The 19,477-nt window shown below is 36.2% G+C and overlaps 2 protein-coding genes across 2 annotated transcripts in view; one reads left to right on the forward strand and one right to left on the reverse strand.

Annotated features, from left to right (window-relative positions):
* LOC105247908 (nuclear migration protein nudC) overlaps window positions 1–19,477 on the reverse strand; it is a 73,465-nt gene that overhangs the window by 19,415 nt on the left and 34,573 nt on the right. The window lies entirely within an intron of this gene.
* The window catches only part of LOC105247906, a 49,914-nt gene continuing 33,343 nt past the window's right edge, over window positions 2,907–19,477 (forward strand). Inside the window, exon 1 of the mRNA XM_011252366.3 lies at window positions 2,907–2,927. Coding sequence (XP_011250668.1) covers window positions 2,922–2,927 — 6 coding nt within the window. The 5' untranslated portion in view covers window positions 2,907–2,921. The remainder of the gene's footprint in view (window positions 2,928–19,477) is intronic.

Consider the following 19,477-nt stretch of genomic DNA (forward strand, 5'->3'; position numbering starts at 1 on the left):
TTAATTGAAGGAGGTAACAAATTGACCTGGATGTATTATTGCTCAAACTGAGAAGATATATATACAATCCTGGCTTTGTCACAATTTTTTCTTGTCTTCAATTTATGATTATGATACATCATATTGTATCTTTTAATATAATGTAATATTATATATAAATATAAATATAAATAAACATATATATTTTTCTCGAGCAGCTGTGAAGCAATGATTTCTGATACATTTACTTGATGTCCAAGAAATCAACACTAATGTTGCATTAACTTATTTCGATAACATCATTATGCAATGGCCATTCTACTTAATCATCTCCATGCAGACTTTGCTTTTGTTTGCGGCTGACTAATTGTCCGTTCTGCCGCTCGATTAATTGCGATAATATGTACGTCACGTGCATGTTCATTCGCATTCGCGTCGAATTCGCCTATGCTATAACTATCCAAGTCTAGAGAGACAAGCGAATAGAAGAGAATGCCGCAACGATAAATGCATGCGGAGATTGTCAGCGAAGAATAGTGCGCGCCGCTTGCACGCATAACCGCTTGTCGCGATAAATCAAGCGTATTAAATAACGTTAAGAGACACCGATGTCTCGAATGTGCCCCTTTGTCTCCTCTACGCGATCAAAATCGAATTCACACTCGGTGTAATTCATGTGACCACCGTCGTGTCAAAAGGGCAGTCGCATCCTCGACTCGTCTAGGCCGTCAAAACAGCTCCTTGACCTACATGCCTGACCCGCTAACGTTTGTGTACATGAAAAAAAAAGAAGCATTTTCGAACGTTGATAATCGCGCAATAATCGCGCAATAATCGCGATCCGTCACGACCGGATGTACCGGACGTGGAATCATGCGTTTGCTCACGAAATATCGACTTATCGATGATCACACTCTGTTCGATTGCCCGGATCACGTACACGATGTTACATGCCAACCATCGTATTTACATGATAATCATATAGTCAAGTAATTACAGTGCGAATAATAAAGACAGAGAAGAGAACACGAGGTTTTCGAGGTATCGAGATAACGTAATGATTAAAACTAATTAGCAGTACTATCTCGCAAAATGCCTCTCATTTACGTTTCTCTGCATCCGGTACAGGCTTTTTTCTTTCCATTAAAAAAAAATATATATTTAAACATAGCTTATATCTTTCATTATGATACACATACAAATATAGGAGAATGCACAATAGTCGCTTAATTGCATTATTCGTTTTCGTTTTTCTCAACTTTGCTCTCACTGTAATAGATATTTTAATGAAAAAGACAATGAGAGATTTTCCCACCATCGTACAGCTGATAAGATTATCTTTTGTACATAACACGGTAATGTAATAGGGTACTCATTGTTAGAATTTTAAACTTCAATCTCAAGAAGTAACGAAATTTACTAGTCAAATTATTATGCTCTCTTTCTCTTTCAGCGCTGTTTACAGGCATTTACATAATTCTACCGTGGAACCGCAGCTTCTACTTGTGTCACTTGCATAAAGTAAGCGTCTGTTATGTAAAGAATAGCGGTGTAGGCGCATTAGAGCGTCTCTTAATCGAGAGATGAAGAACGTCGAAGAAAAATGAAAAAGACACGGTGAATAAAGCCTCAATGAAAAAAAACGTCCAATTTTTTTAAATTCTCCATCGTATTGTGCGTGTTTCGATCTCTTTCATAAATTGTCTCGGGTCTCTCGATTCATCGAGCAGCTCCAGCAGTTAACTCCAATCACGAGCCTGCTATCGAGCGCGTTCCAAGCGATAATTTCAGTATTACATATCGACCGTTCTTATTAAGTGCGCGCCAGTTTTCCGAACGTGATGTAAATTAAGGTCCTGCTTAACAGCGATGGTGAAAGGGGGGAGTGCGCGCGCGTGCAAAGGAAGGAGGGGGGGGAGGAGGAACCTGACCAAAATGCAGCATCGTCTTCTCGGTTGCATCCATGACCCACATAGCATACCCGGCGCGACGCATCCTCCGGTCGCGAAAGCGAAGCGCGCAATAGCAGCGCGGAAAGATTTCTTCCTCGATTTCTTCCGTCGAGAGCCGCGCGAATCTTACTTCACGCGAGGCGGCGCCTCGTCTTATCGACGCTCGTATTTTGTCGGATATGCGTCGATGTTGCGCCTTATCGCGTCGCGATGATGGCACGCTGGATGAGCGCGAGCGCGAGCCAGGTATTGGGACAAGGTTGCCTGGAGCCCATAACTATCGCGCACGCTGACACGCAACAATGCGAGCGATTCACCATGGATTTGCGTCTCGCGCATTATCTTTCTTCCTTTCGACGATGTCTCTCTCTCTTTCTCTCCCTCCCTCTTCGTTTTTTCGTCTCGCTTTGTCTTTCACTCGGACCCAACTTGGGCCCTCTCCCAAGCTCCTACCAGCAGCTAACTCGGGGGTTTGGATGCTCTTGCCCCTTCCATGAAGATCGCGGGGGGGCCCTGGGTTCCCCTCTCCGTGACAGTTCTTCCTCCCGCCTTTCCCCGCAGCGCTCGCAACAAGACGTCTGCCTTCCTCGGATCACTCGATCTCCCTCGCGGGAGGCGACACTCGACGGTTTCGATCTTTGAATACCCTGGCATCGCCACTGCGATGACCAGTCTTCGAAATACGGGCGAAACCCGCATGTCTCCGCGTGATTGAGTGCGTCCCGCAGATTCGCGTTATGTCTCGGATGAAATTACGTAATAATATCGATCGGGTTCTAGCTCCAGCTGCACATTAGGTCGCTTTCGTCTCGTCATAACTCGAGCGTCTCGTAGTTTGCCGCGAGGGAGGAAAGTGAAATTGAATGACGACTGTCGATGTCCCGTTGAAAAGATTACCTCGCACGACGGAGTTGTAATTGGGAAGAAGGTGCGATCGGTGCATCTTATTCCACACGATCTTTGAGATACGTCGAATTATTCCTGATAGAAATGTTGGTGAGTATTAATGCTCGTTACACATCTGTTATTATATAAGATTTAACGGACTTCAATTGAAACTCTCTAATAAATTTATTTAAATATGAAGTTAATAAAGCAAAAATGATAAAAGCGTAAAGTCATGTTTTCTTGGATGCTCATTACCGATATACACACATTTATAAAAATAAATAAAAAAGAAATAGTTTATATTTTTCTTTTAAAAATATAATTAATAAAATTTAATTAATAACTATTCTCAAATCATAAAAAAATATTTGAATATGAATAATATGTTGCAAGTTAGTTTATTTTGATTAATATCCAAAAATAATTCTGATCGCATTTTTGTTGAGTAAAATAGAGATCAAAGCAATAAATATGTAATAATTATTTATACAATACAATATAAAATTTTGTTTGCTTCAAATAGAGATTCCTACACTGTCGAAATATATTTAAATAAAATCGCGAAAGTAGTTTACATGGCTTATGTAATCATATGCAAAATGTTGCAATTATTATACGTAGGCACTTTAATCGCGGCTAATGCACTTGAATATAATATGTCTCTTATCGTGACACCTTTATAAAAACTATTGTGAACGTGTGTATACTTGTGGGTCAATCACTCATCAAAACGCCGTTGCGCAATGAGTGTCCGTGACACTTGAGAACAATGCGACTCACGTAACATCGTTGAGCGTTGATTGACATTGTCGGGATTCACCATGGAGAGTTGTACTATTTCAATGATTATTTTCTTTAACGATCATCATTGTAGTTACGATCGTAATATTATTATAAGCCTTTAACCGAGCTTAAGTTTGCTTTGTCAATATTATAATTTCATAACAATTTATAAATGTTTTCAACATATTACTTTACATAATAAAATAACAGTAAAAAATTATACAGAAATTATAATAAAAAAGTTATTTTTTAAAATATGTGCTACAGAAATATCTATTGTTTTAATGTAATATTATTAACAATGTTAAATTTAGATAATAATAGTAAATTTCTTTGAAAGTGTAATTATTATACACATGTATATAGAAATATCTTATAAATTATTACAAACTGACTACCTGTAAAATAATGATAAATAATATATATTTTGTCTCAATTTCTCAAGGAATCATGAATTATCAAATTATATTCTCTAATTACCACATTGATGAGTTTAAAACGTGAAAATGGAAACTATATTATCTCTGCGAAATGTTTTTCATCTCATAATTCGAAACCAAATTCCTAACTATATAAACCCATTACCAAGTATCTTAAGATTGAACACGTAAAGCAATTAGTTCTATTTAAATAACATTATCACGTGAAATATATAATAGTATCATGTGAAATCATCTAAAATCATGATTAAATTTTCCACTCCGATGTAAAATGTTATGGGCTTTCTAATGAAATAAATAGATTTCTCGCAGAAATAAGTTAGAATAAAGCACAAGCAAAATTTAATTTCTGATTTATTTTATTATCCATGATGCACCATCGAAATATGTTTCTATCCTCATAGAAACGTATTAATGAATATGTGGAAGTTAGATCATTAAAGTATTTTTTCACTATAATTCGATCCATTTTACATTTGATAACAATTTCTTGCAGACTGAAAAGCGTAAATAGTTATAAATCAATATTGATGTCTCATAATATTAATTTAATTTTATTAATTTTTTTTCATATAAGAGCAATAATTTTTCAATATTTGTGCAATATATATATTCTCGTTGTCAAATGGATTGTATCAATTTTAATAAAATTGTGTTATTAACATATATTAAATCAATATATAAAATTAATTTTCAATCAATATATAAAATTACGTGATTTTTTATGTATGAATTTATATAAGTTTTAACGAAATAAAAAATCAGAGTAATGAATCGAAGCCATAAAAAACATTAAAAATTAACTGGCTACAAGTGATTACATCATTGATTTATAACGAACGATAAGAGAATGCCCATGTCATTACTATAAAACTTCAATATTAGTAAGACTGTTTCATACGTATAATTTTATTATCTTACTCTGGCATAAAATAATAGGTAATATTCATTAATGGAAATATTCTATTATCTTTAAGACTAGAATATATATCATACATCATATCGAAAAATATGTACAAAAAAATTTCTCAGCTGCACGATAAATAAGATTGCATTAGCTATGCGTAACCTTCTTTCGACGTCGGATACGTTGATTCACTTTCGGAAGCAGCTTATATTATGAAAGTGACTGTGGAAAAGTATCGCGTATACGCTTCGTTGGCTCCGGTAACTACCATAACACCGCTCAACTATTTCAATCCGCCGCAGGATATCGGTATATCGAGAAGAACTGGATATTCAGTTTTATTTCTTCAAGACCAAATCGAAATGGAATTTCCTTTGTCGGTAATATCGAACTATACTAATTTTAAAGCTATTACATGTTTTAAGAGAAAGTATTCCTTTATGTAGGTGCATGATAAAAAAATAAAAGACCGTAGAAAAAAAACCTAACAAATCATATGAATATTATAACGAATAACGTTCATAATTCTCACGACTGATATTGTTCGCGGAATTTGATGTATAAAAGAGAAAGAAAATAATGGAGAATATCTCTTTTTCTATAAACATATGTTTAGGCTTAAATTTTAGGGGTGTTTACAAGATAATATAAAAAAATATAATAAAAAAAAAATTAGAAATAAGCCGATATATAAGAATTTCAATTAAAGATTATGATGAAGTTAACCTTGATATTAATATCCTTTTAGAGCTGTTAGACAATTCAGAGAGAAAGTTACAGCAATTTCTATTATCTGTGTACTAATAATTTCGAATAAGATTAACTACAAATAGAAAAATTATAGCGTGATACTTATACGGTTCGTTAAATCGATTTATTCGTTACCGTCATAGTTTATCGCAAAAAGAGGCGAATTGCATCTCAATTGTGAGGAAGTAAAATAAAGAAACGCAACGCAATTATCGTGCCGCAATAAAACCTTGGATTGACTATTTGCATACCCTTGATTTATCTAGACAAACTTACTAGGCAATTAGCACAAAGCGATTATTCAACGATCTGACAAATCGGAATTGATGATTCTACAAACCATCACGATCTGTGCGCGCGCACTCGAATGCATTGGAGCAAAATTATCGGTTTGTCATATGATTACGAGCAAAATGCGACAGGGTTGCAACGTATGCGGGCAAAATCTCAGCACTCTTGTCGATTTAATTGCTGCTATAGCAATGAAAAGCCTCCTCTGTGTCTTTGTTACCGCAATGACCCAGATTCTGTCTCTCCCACAATGCTCCCTTCTCAGCTGTTTCCTTTGATATTGGTCACTTTGTATGCCTCATTCTCCAACTTGAGTCATATGCTCGTATGCTTTGGAATACTAAGATATAATCCGATTGAAGAACACATTATTTTATAATCTACACTGTATGTCAATGTTAGTTAAAAATAATGCGTGTGCGTTATTTATTTATTTTGTTATAAGGTGTATTAAAATGACCAAGGATAACATCTTCATGAATAGCGATGTGTTGAATGTTTCAAATAATAATTCCAAACACATTTTATTCTTCGGCTATATGAAAAAAAAAATAATTAACATACCGTTAAATCTTCATTTTATTTAATCGTTTAGATTCCACTCATTTCCATATAAATGCAATAAAGATTGTGACGAAATAAATTGTGTATTGAATATTTCACGCGATAGATAAACTTCATGAAAATTAATGTTATTTCGTAAGAGTAGCAAGTCGGAAAATATGCAGTAGAAAATGTTTACGGTACTTTTCACGAGGAAAGAAATAGCATAATAGGCGCCGGAGATATTGTTCGGTAAATAGCAGATAAAATAGAGCGTGGGTGTGAAGGATCTTGTATTCCTTCATCGTTTATACATACGTGACTCCTTCCACGCACGCGCAAGGCTTTCGAGACTCAGTTAAGTGGCGTGTCCCGGAGCTTAATGTGACTTCGATGTTTTCTCGATTCGCACAATTGCGTTCATACGAGGACCATCTTTGCGATTCAGATAATTTCTAATATGCACGGTCCATTTCCAAATTCGATAGTGTCGCAATAATACCGTAAAATGCAGATATTTATAAACAGGTAACATATATGCATTCCGTAAATTTTTTAATCATCAAAAATGATTAAAGATATAAATTATATCATAGGTGTTTGCGTCTTCCAAACTGTGTTTTTATTTTACTATTACACATTGCTTATAAGATACATTTTATTAGATTCGATTATATCTGATTAATTGTAAAGTATAAAATTTTTTCCTCAGAATAATAACTTTTAGCAATTGCTTATAACTGAAAATTTAGTTGTTTATTATTGAAATAATGTCAACTTCTACGATATGTATAATAATGCATAATAGTAAAACATTATTTGGAAGACGTAAAAGTCAGTGATGCAACTTATATTTTAATAATTTTCGATAAAACAATTATTTTAATTTGATTCAATTATAAACATCTGATTAATATAATTAATCTTGCCATAATATCCTCTTCCCGAAGATTATAATATCTTTCGCATTATGTTAAACATTCAAAAAAATTGCGAAAAAATTCGTCTGTATTAAGTTTGGATAACTACCAAACAATAAATCTTCTTGATTAAACTATGTTATCAAATGCATAAAATTCGTATATTAATTTGGCAATTGATAAAAATTTATTTATTTATTTATTTGTACACATTGCCGTGTGTAGTATATTTTTTCGTACGCAAGCCGATCGAAAATGAATTTCGCGCTTTTGCCTTCCTGAACTATTTCGTCAACACGAGTACAAATCCGTGACATAATAAAAAGTAACGATTCCACAGTTGAGAGTCGTTTATTTGGCGAGATGGTTAGATTATCCAGTCACGTCGTACTCGGCGACTTTTAATGTCGGTTGCAGTCTTCTTCTTTGCTTCATTTCTTCGTATCCAGCGAACCTTGAAATCGATTAGACGCAACAGAACACTTTACGCTCTCAAGGATGAAACGCATCTTCCATCGAGTGCACTTCACGAATACAATAATCCTTTTAATATCTTCCTTTCAATTGATATCATTCTCTTCCGCGATTATACTGTCAACCGCTAGTTGAAAACATGCTCAAGATAAGCGAAGTCTTTAGTCATACAGAATGCGGGTGGTGACGTTGCAATGAAACGTCAAAGGAACATTTGTGTCCTATTTTTTAAACGAGAGTGCAGTGTAATGGAAAATGATCGACGAGAAACAAATGTTCATTTTTTGCGATGTGTACCGATAGGCGGACACGATTGGAATGTCAATAGCGATCGATCAACATCGGCGTAAACGGCGAGTACCAGATATGTCAAATTTAATTACATATGGCGGATAACAGACTGCGCAAGACCGAGGAGGAAAAGGCAGAAGAAGAAAGTCGCGATAGACATTTATCTTTAGTGACTTTCTACCCTTTAACAATAATTGCACGTTGCGTAGATCGTGTGCAAAATATCCCATTTATTTATCGAAATTTTTTTTATCTCTATCAAAATTTTTCAATTTCAATGCATTATACACGCTGTCCATTGTGTGTCAAGCTCCCACATTATTTACATCGAGGTTTAAAAACTGACGTTACATCATGCGGATCATTGTCCACGCATATGACACGGATTAGACGGATTTATGCTACGCATAAAGCGTCGAATGCAAATCTTGAAACTTGCGTAATTCGTATTCGTATATAAAGCGTATCGCGCGCATGCGAATAAAAGCAATTAATGACAGAGGATGGCCTGTTGATTTCTCTTTCTTCTGATATTATCGCGGCATCACTGATATTTCGTAAGTATTAAAGATCATTGAGGCGTGTGCGTTAGTTACAGATCTTTCTAATGTGCATGCATCAGTGCAAGATTAATTCTTGGAATGAAACTTATCTGTGTAAAATCTTATCTTATCTGTAAAATTTACGATTTGTTTCTTCGGAATATTATATATAAATACCTTATATAATCTCCTTAGTATCATATTTCATTGGCCGGGAACCTGCTTAGCATGTCAACCGACTCGTAAAGAAAGAATACACGCGATAGTAAATCGTTGTGAACGCAAGACTAACGTTGCGTATACACGCAAAACTATGCACTATTACCGTATTTATCGTAAATTATACATGTTGTGAATCATATTTACATACGTTACATAAAATTGCAAGCCATTATTTTCAGATGATTTTATGAGCGCGTTCTGTTGATCGTACATTAAACAGAAAATAAAAGATCGCTTCAGAATACAACTTGACATAAATAACCATCGTTTTTAATTAATTCTTTCGACAGTTAAGCTTCCATAAAAAAAAATTCCGTTTCAACACTCAGAATCCTAGCTCAGTGTCAATTATATTTTTCTGTTCAGTAACATGTAATCGTTAAAAAACATATCTAGAACATAAATCCTGCAGCTTCTCCCACGAGAATAAATCGACGGTATTACGATCGATCATACATACACAGAGACACTATAAATCGTCACCATAAATCTAACATACAGCCGGTGTAACCTTTCGTGTGCTGCGCGAGCAACAAGTGGGATGAGCTCCAAGGGGACCTGGCGACTAGTATTATTGACACGCGAATTGACACAGCAGCAATGAGTGCCGCACGTCAAGAAATCTCGGTCATTATGCAACGTAACCGCATTCAAGTAAGGTCTACGACCGAGACACGTGAATAGGCAACAACGACGAAGTATTCCGAACATCCTCCCGCTGATATTCCCTCCCAATGTCGCTCTTCTCTTGTAGTACTCTATCCATTGTTTAGCGAACGTCGAATAATGATCATCACTACAGTTGCTATAAAGCCATGCGGTACAAGAGAGAACGAGAAGAGTTCTGCCACGCTGAAATTTACTGGAAGTTTATTCAGCGAGAATGTTCAGACTTGCCGATTGCATTTGATGCGGTCCCGACTGCTGAGGCGTTTGCTTCATTCTACTTGCTTGATGTATTATGTGGTATATTAATATGACTTGGGTGACAGACAATATGCTGCAGCAAAATGAATTTCGTGCTGGCATTTGGTGAAATAATGAAATGCTTGCACTCTTCCAGCTGCGGTTTCAAGTAATATGAGACATTTCAAATGTTACTCTAATCCTTATGGCCGCAAACATCAACTATTATGCTAATAAAGTGACAAGTTGAATACTATGCAAGAAACATGCATACTGAAGCATTGTGCATCATTGTGAGATAAATTGCTCAATATCATGCAGATTTTTTGCGACGAGATGTTACGTAATGTCGATTTTGAGCGTATCGAAACTAGATCAGTTGCAGATTATAAGAGAGTAAAAACTTCGCGTCTTTTGTAACGCGGCAAAAAATTGCCGTCTGAATTGATTGACTTTTCACCAGGATTTCACGCTTGATAAATATATTTTATCAAAAGAGGTTCGATCTATGTTACTTTGCCATTTCTGTCTCACGTAAAAATCAACCACATATAACATTAGAGTAGATTATGCACTTGACGTACATCGATAAATATTTTTCCTAATAATACGTTGCTAGAAAAACGGTTGATGTCACGGCTCTTTTATATTGTTAACCCCTTATAAACTGTGTCGTGTAAATGCACATAATGACTTTAAACATTGATCGCAGATAGCAGGTTCAAGACAGCAAAACAATGAATTGATTGGCGTTGACGAAGGTTCACGAAGTTTACTTTTGCACGCGTGTGAATCTTACAACAGTACACACAGTGAGATTATGTATTTTTGCAATTATTCCATTATTGTCGTATGTATCACGCGATAAAACGGTAGATTGCTTAATACACATAATGCGATAACTTTAGAGAAAAAAAAATACATATATAATTAAGCGGAAAAATTGAAGTAGCAAAAAAAAACTCATTGAATGACATTGTAAAGTAATAATTTTTCTTCAAGAAGACGTCCGACGCCAGAGATAAATTATGACATACATAAGTCTGATAAACGCATAGTCAATCTCGTTGACAAGATAATGTTTGCAAACCGATACAAACCTGATTTGCATAGAACATAAACCATCGTAAAAACCGTAAAACATGAAATATTCGCAACAAGACAGACGCTATCCGCGGTGTTAGAGAAATAATTAAAAAAAAAAACCATATGAATCGATCATTTTTTGAAGTAATAATTAACAAATGCAATAATACTTCATTAAATAAAATAGATTTTTTTTAAAATATTAAATTGAGTTTTCTGCTATTAATTTTGCGTATCGGATACGATTAAGTGTTTTCTTAAAATACACATTTATATGTGATATACACATGGCATTCACTTTCAAATTCTGATGCAATAAACTTTATTAAGATGCATGAATTTTGTTGCTCCAGAATCCTTATTAGAATATCATTATTGCAGAATGCATAAAGTGACACGTCAAATGGAACCGTTACTCCCGCTGACACTCGCGGGCGATTAACCTCGTTTCGAAGTGACGTCGTTGTTCCTTCGAGGGCAGTCGCCGGCTCAAACTCGCGTTACGATTATTGCAGCTCGCCATCGTGATAACCAATGCGAATTAATTAACGAGATGAAATATTTTCTGACAGTGGCCCCTAGCGAACCACTACCAATAATATACTCATGCCACGCTAATCTTGACACCCACGTAACCCGTTAAAACTGCGCGGTATATTTAAATTTATAATTTTTTGCCCGTTGATATATGTGCGAGATCGCGTCCGGGAACCGGCAATCATAAACGGCACGCAAAACTGACACTCGAGACACCCCCGCGCATGCACGTGAGATGATAGAATCGCCTTAATTAGCACGACTTGAGAATGTTTCGTATTATTGAATGCTCTCGAGAGCAAAATAGTTCCAGTGTCGCGTTACGTAGCGCTCTGAAAGGAGACAGTGAAGGTCGACTGTCGGGATCGAGAGAATCTCTCGACATTCTTTTCCTGAAGGAAACGCCGACGGACATTATCGTTACGCGAATTAACGTTATGCAAATTTTTATTACGAAAAAACGTCATTTGATTCCCGCATCGAAGCTGCTCGTCGAGTGAGATAAGGATCCCAAGAGGGTGCCTCCCATTACGCTTAATGCAATCCCCAAGAACTGACCTGGGAACTTGATCCTCGATCTAGATCAAAAACCGGCCAAGGCCCGCCGTTATTGCTGGATCATATCTTCGGTTGCTACCGTGCAACGGAGAATCTATCGTCGCGACGTGTTTTTATTGTTAATAACGAGATAATAAAAATAATGTTGCCAAATCAAATTTCAAATAATCGATCAATCGATGACTGTAATAATAGATCAAACGCTTCAATTTTGGAATTATATTATGTAATTCTATTTCTTTTGAAAATTCAAGAGCCTCTTTCGCGTACAAACATTGTCTGACATGACAAAAATGGAATATTAAAATCCTCGAGTTCCCTTCTATTCGCGATATTTGCGATGCGATGCGCTTCGAGCAAGCGAAAGTACTCATGTTATTTGTCTCGTTAAATCGTTGACAAAGGAGCATTTACGTACGTCCTCGAACCTGTCGAACGAGAGAGCGATTTTCGAAGCGGATCGGAACTGTGTACGCTCGTCTTTGTTCCGCGACGGGTTCCTACACTTTTTTCGATCAGATGAACACCTGCACGTGGTTGTTCGTCTCTCTCATCCAGCAAGCCATCCGTAAAAAACCTTGCCCTTGCATACGCTCGCCATCGTTAAAAAAATCCACATTCCACAGACTGGACAGGGAGGAGGAATTTATAAGCCTAAGAAGTCCGTCTGACAGGATTCAAGACAGTGGAAAAACTGAATTAATTATCGAAGGCAGGAGAGAAATCTTGAAAGTTGTCCAACCGAATAATAGTTTTTATTCATCAAGTATCTCGTCCTATGTGATTTGGGAGAATCTTTAGATTATATTCTCATTCATGATAGAATACTTTATGAAACATAATTGACTCACATTTTATATTATATATGATACAAAAATAAAGAAAATGAATATAATATATATCAATATGTATACACAAAACAATTTTCCGTCCAAAGATATTCCCGCTGATTGATAGAAAAATCGCGGTAACTCTTGATAATTGCAATTTAATTACCGACTTGTCAATCTAAATTGATTAGAACAACTTGAAGATTGATGAGAAACGCGATTCCCAGAAACGAACGATCGCTCATGGGTTCAACGACTTTCGGCTTTTCACACGATTTACTTCGTAATTGGATTAATCGACCGGTAGATTGTTAACGAAACAAAATGCGATAGCTGCATACCAATTCATTATAGATCTATACGAAGTAGAGATCGTTTCTCGAGCGACGTATTAATTAAAATCGACCTTCGCGAGAGTTCCGTATCTCCGTCTCTCTGTTGTCGAGACTATACTCGCTATTTATACAGACTAGGAGTCGTAGGAGGCAGGAAAAAAATGATCACGAGGAAGAGAAGTCGACCACTTGAGCATTGATCATCGTAACATGCGGCCACCATTCTTTTTGTTGCCTCGCCGAGAGGCTTACATCACGTGTTCCATGTGGATTCGTTTTTTTTTGCCAGTGTTTTTTCTCCCTCGATGAACGTCATTTCCGTATTACCGTATACCGTGCATTGCGTGGTATACTAATCTAACGCGCCTAATCATCTTTCAACAAAACCGCAATCACGACCTTGGTGAATAACGTAATACCACGAGATGTAATATATCTATAATACATGCGAAATTATATGCAATTATGTTCAATCGTAATTGTTTTTTATTTAAAATAAATAGTTTTTAAAGAAAAATCACGGATGTATCTGTAATAAAAATAATTTGCATACAAGTTATCTTCCTAATTAAATTTACAAGAATGTGATCTCATGCGATTAATTTTTCCTATTATTAAAATCTCATTTTTTCTACTTAAAAAAGAATCATTAATATTTTACGAAATTAATAAATTTAGTATAATTTGTCTTTATTGATTTAGGAATTGTAAAAAATCGTTTGTGAATATTAAACATTATAATTACGTGCTGTATAACATATGATTAAGAAAATAATTGATTCACGTCTAACATCGTAGATTTCTCTTTTGCAAGTATTTTAGTGTATTTAATCATATAAGAAACCATGAGACACGAGTAAATAAGAAAATTACATTTAATAAACCTTCAACCCTAATATCTAAATAATTACTTTAAATGTCGTATTCCCAATTATTACGAAAGCATCGGAGAAATAAACAAGAGTCCAGCAGACAATGCACGTACATCGAATTCAACTAATTAACTCTCTTGTAACTGATATTATCGATGCTATAACATATGACACGTAATGCAATTCCACCACTTAATTAGCGAAACGCAATCGAAGGAACGTTATTTCATAAGTTTAGGCGTCTCACAAAAATACCGTCTTCAAGGTCTCATCGACATGTGCGATTAAAAAGAGCATTGAAAAATCCACACATGTAATAATATGAGTGTACAATTGTGCTTTATTAATAAATCATTTTTGCCGCGAAGTATTATGGCGAGTAATTTACGACGATTCTTAACGCGCGACTAATAGATTTTCATTTACAAAACCGCGAGGACGTATGTAAAGGCCATACATTAGCAATAACATTGCGCCAAATCTCGCCAAGAGTGTGAAAATCATCGGACTCGTGTTTTATCCAAGGAAACGGTGATCCATTGAAATCGACTTCTTAGACGAAGCGCATTGACAAGAAACAGATGTTCGCACGAGACATCATCTATCGCGGTTCGACATATATTTATCTCGAAGTTATGGCATTATTTGCGTAAGAATCGCATAGCTGCCTAAGAGGGAGAGAAGACTGGCGCAATTCTGCAATAAAGCACGGTATGCTGATGATTTTGAATCGCGTGGAAGATACAAGGTCTTCATCGTTAATGACTTCACTCATGATGTCGCGCACGCCTAAAGCGGCAAAAAAATGATGTTTTATAAGCGTCTCTATATCGAGTCTCTCGAGTTATTAACAATCCCGAAGAGATATCTAGGCGAATGCGGTCGCGAAGATTTCTCACGCGCAAGATTATCTCCGCCACCGTTTATCTAAATTACGAAATTGTACAAGATGCGCTCTTTAATCGGGACGATTAGATACTCGAAGTAATCGCGTTTCGACTTTCTTCCGAGTATCCTTGATTAACCGCAACTACCGTGATCTTTAAGCAACGAAATTGCCAGGTAAATGTTGTTTGGAACGCCGTTTATAAACGATAATCGTTAACTATGCCTAGGTGGGATTTTTTCGTGGTCATCGACTCGCCGTCTATTACGTCGTCGTGTAATAACCGCGTTTGGCCACAACGCGGATGTAAGCGTTGCCGAGGTTACGGGCAAGGAAGAGCGATAACTTAGACTACCCTCATCGAGAATAGGAATTTCAAGAACGAGTATGCAAATTTATATAAACAACACTGTTTTATAACATCTATATGGATGCGAAAACAATTCGCGAATCCCAAAATCTAAAAATAGATATTGATATCGTCGTTTGTTCATCTCATTATATTATTATATTTGTAATGGAGCGTTATATTCAATTTATAGATAACCACGCAAGAAGAATAAATTCTTGAAAAAAGAATTGAAGAAAACGAGAAAGAAATCAAGCTCCAGCAAAATTTCTCTAGAGTACCCTGATCGAAATAAATTATGTTATCATATATTATATTTTCTAATGAAGGAATTTGAATAAAATACACAGACGAGAATACTTTCCTCATTAATCAGAGAATTAATAACATTCGAACATGTCGATCGCCTCGATTGTTCAAGTTCGTCATATTTCACTGTCAATTGAAATTCCTGTGAAATTTACAGATGATTATGACGCGTACTCGTTAATCCGGTATAAATCAAGTTTTCCGATCAAGTCCAGAACTAATTATATAAGTTACATCCGTCGTATCAAGGTCTCGGTCGATATTTCGTCGCTCAAATTTGTCGGCAAAGGTCACCGCTTCCTCGATGTGCGAAAACGATTTAACAACCTTTCTAAGGAATCGTCAACTAGATTCTTTTTCAGGGTTACGGTCCGTTCCTTTTATTGCAACATACACAGAGAAAAATATCATTCTACTGCCAAGAAAAACGATTACTCAGTTTATTTTTCTTTTTTTAAGTAATAGTTTTCTTCAACAAAGAATATATTCTTGATAATAGTCTTAAAATATACTCATCACAAGTGTTAGAAAATCTCACTATCATGTACTCAAAAGAAGAAATTATTTTCTCTTCAAGAATATTGTACAGTTTCAAAGAAAAATCAAACTTACTTTATGTGGTAAGCAAATCAAATTTTTGTTTTAATTTAATATTCTCGACTAAAATACTGCAGTTACAAAAATTCGGAATATATTTAATTAAATGTAATGCTTGTGATGAACTTATGATATATTTGCGGATATACAAACTTATGATATACTTAAAATAAATAATATTTACTTGAATATTACAGTATACATTTTTCTCTGTGTAGAAATTCGTGACCGGTAACGATAGGCAATAGTACAGGAGGTGATGGTGAAGGTCGTTCCTTCCTGAAAAGCGGAACGGAGCGGATTCGCTGGTTCCATGAGGGATCGCGATTCTTGCGATTCTTCAAGGTCGACGTGTAGGTTTCGACCCATCCGTGCTCACTCGAGAGAGCGACATCCTACGATTCTCAATTTAGAGTTTTACGACGCGTGTTTCTCTCCCGGGATTCCCAGGGAATCTATCTTGCAGCGCGACACGTGTAAAGATAATAGCGTCCATCGCTTATGCTAGGTCGGGGAGCTTCCATAGGGAGCTGCCCCGAATGCGCTTTCCCCACCTGCGTCCCTTTCACTTTTCGTTCGTGGATCGTGCTTTTCGTGGATCGAGCGGTTCGCCTTCGGCCTCAAACTCGTTTGAACTGGTCCGATCCGACAACGTACCCGCTCATAACACGCCTCCGCCCGTCTTTTTCTCAGTTTTAATACCGGATTTACATGCAGCGTGCAACCAGCGCGCGAACGATTGCAATCACCGCGCTCGGGTACTTACCCTCCCGCGTACGATCGTTTGTTTTACGAGGGTGTGTATTTTTACGGTGGAGCAAAAAAAATATCGGCGCGAGTATGTAAAACGAGTCGATAAAACGAGACAGCATTCAGCTCCACGCTTGCTTCGATTGTCAACAGACATCCGCGATCGGGATCGAGAGAACGTATAATTGGTTTAAGAAATAAGAATGAAAAACGCACGGGAGATTGCATCTGAAACGCGTCGACTCCAGTATTTTTATCCCCCGGTCACATGACGTCGTAAAAAATAAGGTAGCGCAACGGTAGCTCTTTTATTCTCTATCTCTCTTTCTTGTCTCTTCGACCATTAAGATTCACGTCAATTGGGGGTATAAAGATATAACGTGGCGATTAAAAAGATTAAAAAATGTAATGTCCGCAAGAAATAAAGGCCGAGTTTTTTTTATTTTAAAGTAAGCAAAAAATGTCAAATTATGAATTTTTAAATGATAATCTCTTTTATGTGTATATTTGAGTGCTCGAAAAAGAATGATGACTTCATCGTGGTCGAAATTCGCGGAACAAGAGCAGGATACATTTATTTTTAGCGTTTTATCTCACCACATGGCTAGAATAGCTTTTAAGCAGGATACGAATATAACCGATGTTAATGCTCTCTCGCGCTTTTCTATGCTCGTTTTTTTAAACATGTACGATTTAAGATGTTATCATGCTTACGTTATCGGTATAATTCATATATTACGTCAATATACATATAGCATTTATTTATTTGTATCTGTGTGCGTTTGTATGTGTGCACACGAGCAAACGCACGTGCATCGGATAATCTAAAATCTCTCTCGAATTAGCGACGCGATTTTTTCCATCCGTATAATTAAGTCAGCTCTACTAGTCAGTTCACTCTCTAATTTTCTTTTTTTCACCCAGTAGAGAATTTGGAATAATGGGCGGATTGTTAATACGTTGGCGCGATCGATGATAAATCGACTTATCGGAAAATGTTATAAATAAAAGAAAAAAAAACGCGCGTAAAAACTATCGAAACCGCCCACAATCTAGAAAAACATCTATAAATTTCACGCGCGTCCGATTACTTATTTATTGTGTGATTGTGTTTAAATGTACCGATTACGCAATCGCGATAACTTTCGTATTTCGATATCACTTTTTTAGAAAACTGAATTCATTTACTAAAGTGTGAACTTGACGCAGAAATTTCCTTCTTCGAGTTTAATATCGAATATATCACTTTCGAACTATGATTCAATATAAAAATCATTCGATTCAATAAAGTAAATATAATTGTCGCGTCGAGTAGAAAAATTGGAGTTGAACAGTGACAATTATGGATTCTAACCATCGATTAACTCACTAAATTAAATAAATACATGCACGTAAATAAAAGTAAAATTATCATACGTCATTGCTGTTAATCATGTCACATCACGCACATGTTCGACCGATATACACGCGATGTCCCTTTGGCACATTTTTTTGCGAGCGCCAATAAATTGCGTCGCGGAAATTAAACCAGGGGCAGGTCTACCTTGGATCGGCGTTTTTGCCCGCACAAGTCGTGCACGCGACATTTCACTGGTATACGTATAGCATGTCATTGCCTAATGCCATGGCCCTTCTCCGAAGATTTCAATGACACGAGGCGCGCGGCATCTAACTCTACAATCGTCGGATTTCCGTGAAAGTAATAGGTATATATGAAATACGACAGAAGGTCATTGCGTCAGAGAAATGGCTCGTATTTTCATCGTGCACTCGTTGTATTAGTTAGAGATAAATTCTGATCGATCTAAGTCAATTAGAAAGTGCCGTTGCGCAATGGTTGACCGACGGTCCGTATAAAAATCTCATCTGGAAATTATTAAAATGTTCATGAAAATTAAAGCGTGAAATTTGCACGTGTCAGAAATGCGGAAGTGCCATTAAAACGATTAATATAGGATATATAGCCGCAATTCGATAAAAATTAAACTGAATTCATGTCGTTTATATGATAAATTAAATATGAACTTGCTTCCTTAAGATCTAGTTTGCATGATATTTGCACAGAATATCAAACTGCAACCGCTTGTTCCCCCGAGGATTAATTTTATCTTTTATAATATCGTGATATTGTCACAATTGCCGGTGAAAATATTATCAAGGTTGACAGTAATTGCTCTACAAGACCGCTAATTTAATTTTGCGAATAAAAATTAAATATAACACGTACATACATATATCGCAGTTTTGTTCTCTCTATCTCGAAGCCAAATAAAACTACAATAAAATAAAAGCCGGTCGGACAGCAGGGTTTATCATATTTTTTTTTTATAAATGTTTGACTTAATCTTCGCTTCAGGTGTAATGTATGTATATATGGGCGGTAAAGTGCAATGTCCGTTGATCTTAATGTTCGCGTGCCTGTTGCCTCGTGTCCTTGAAGGATCCTCCTATGGCCTGAGCAAAGGCGAATTCGCGAGAGA

Source organism: Camponotus floridanus, unplaced genomic scaffold, assembly GCF_003227725.1.
Source record: "Camponotus floridanus strain SB8 unplaced genomic scaffold, Cflo_v7.5 scaffold30, whole genome shotgun sequence".
In the NCBI taxonomy this organism is placed as follows: domain Eukaryota; kingdom Metazoa; phylum Arthropoda; class Insecta; order Hymenoptera; family Formicidae; genus Camponotus; species Camponotus floridanus.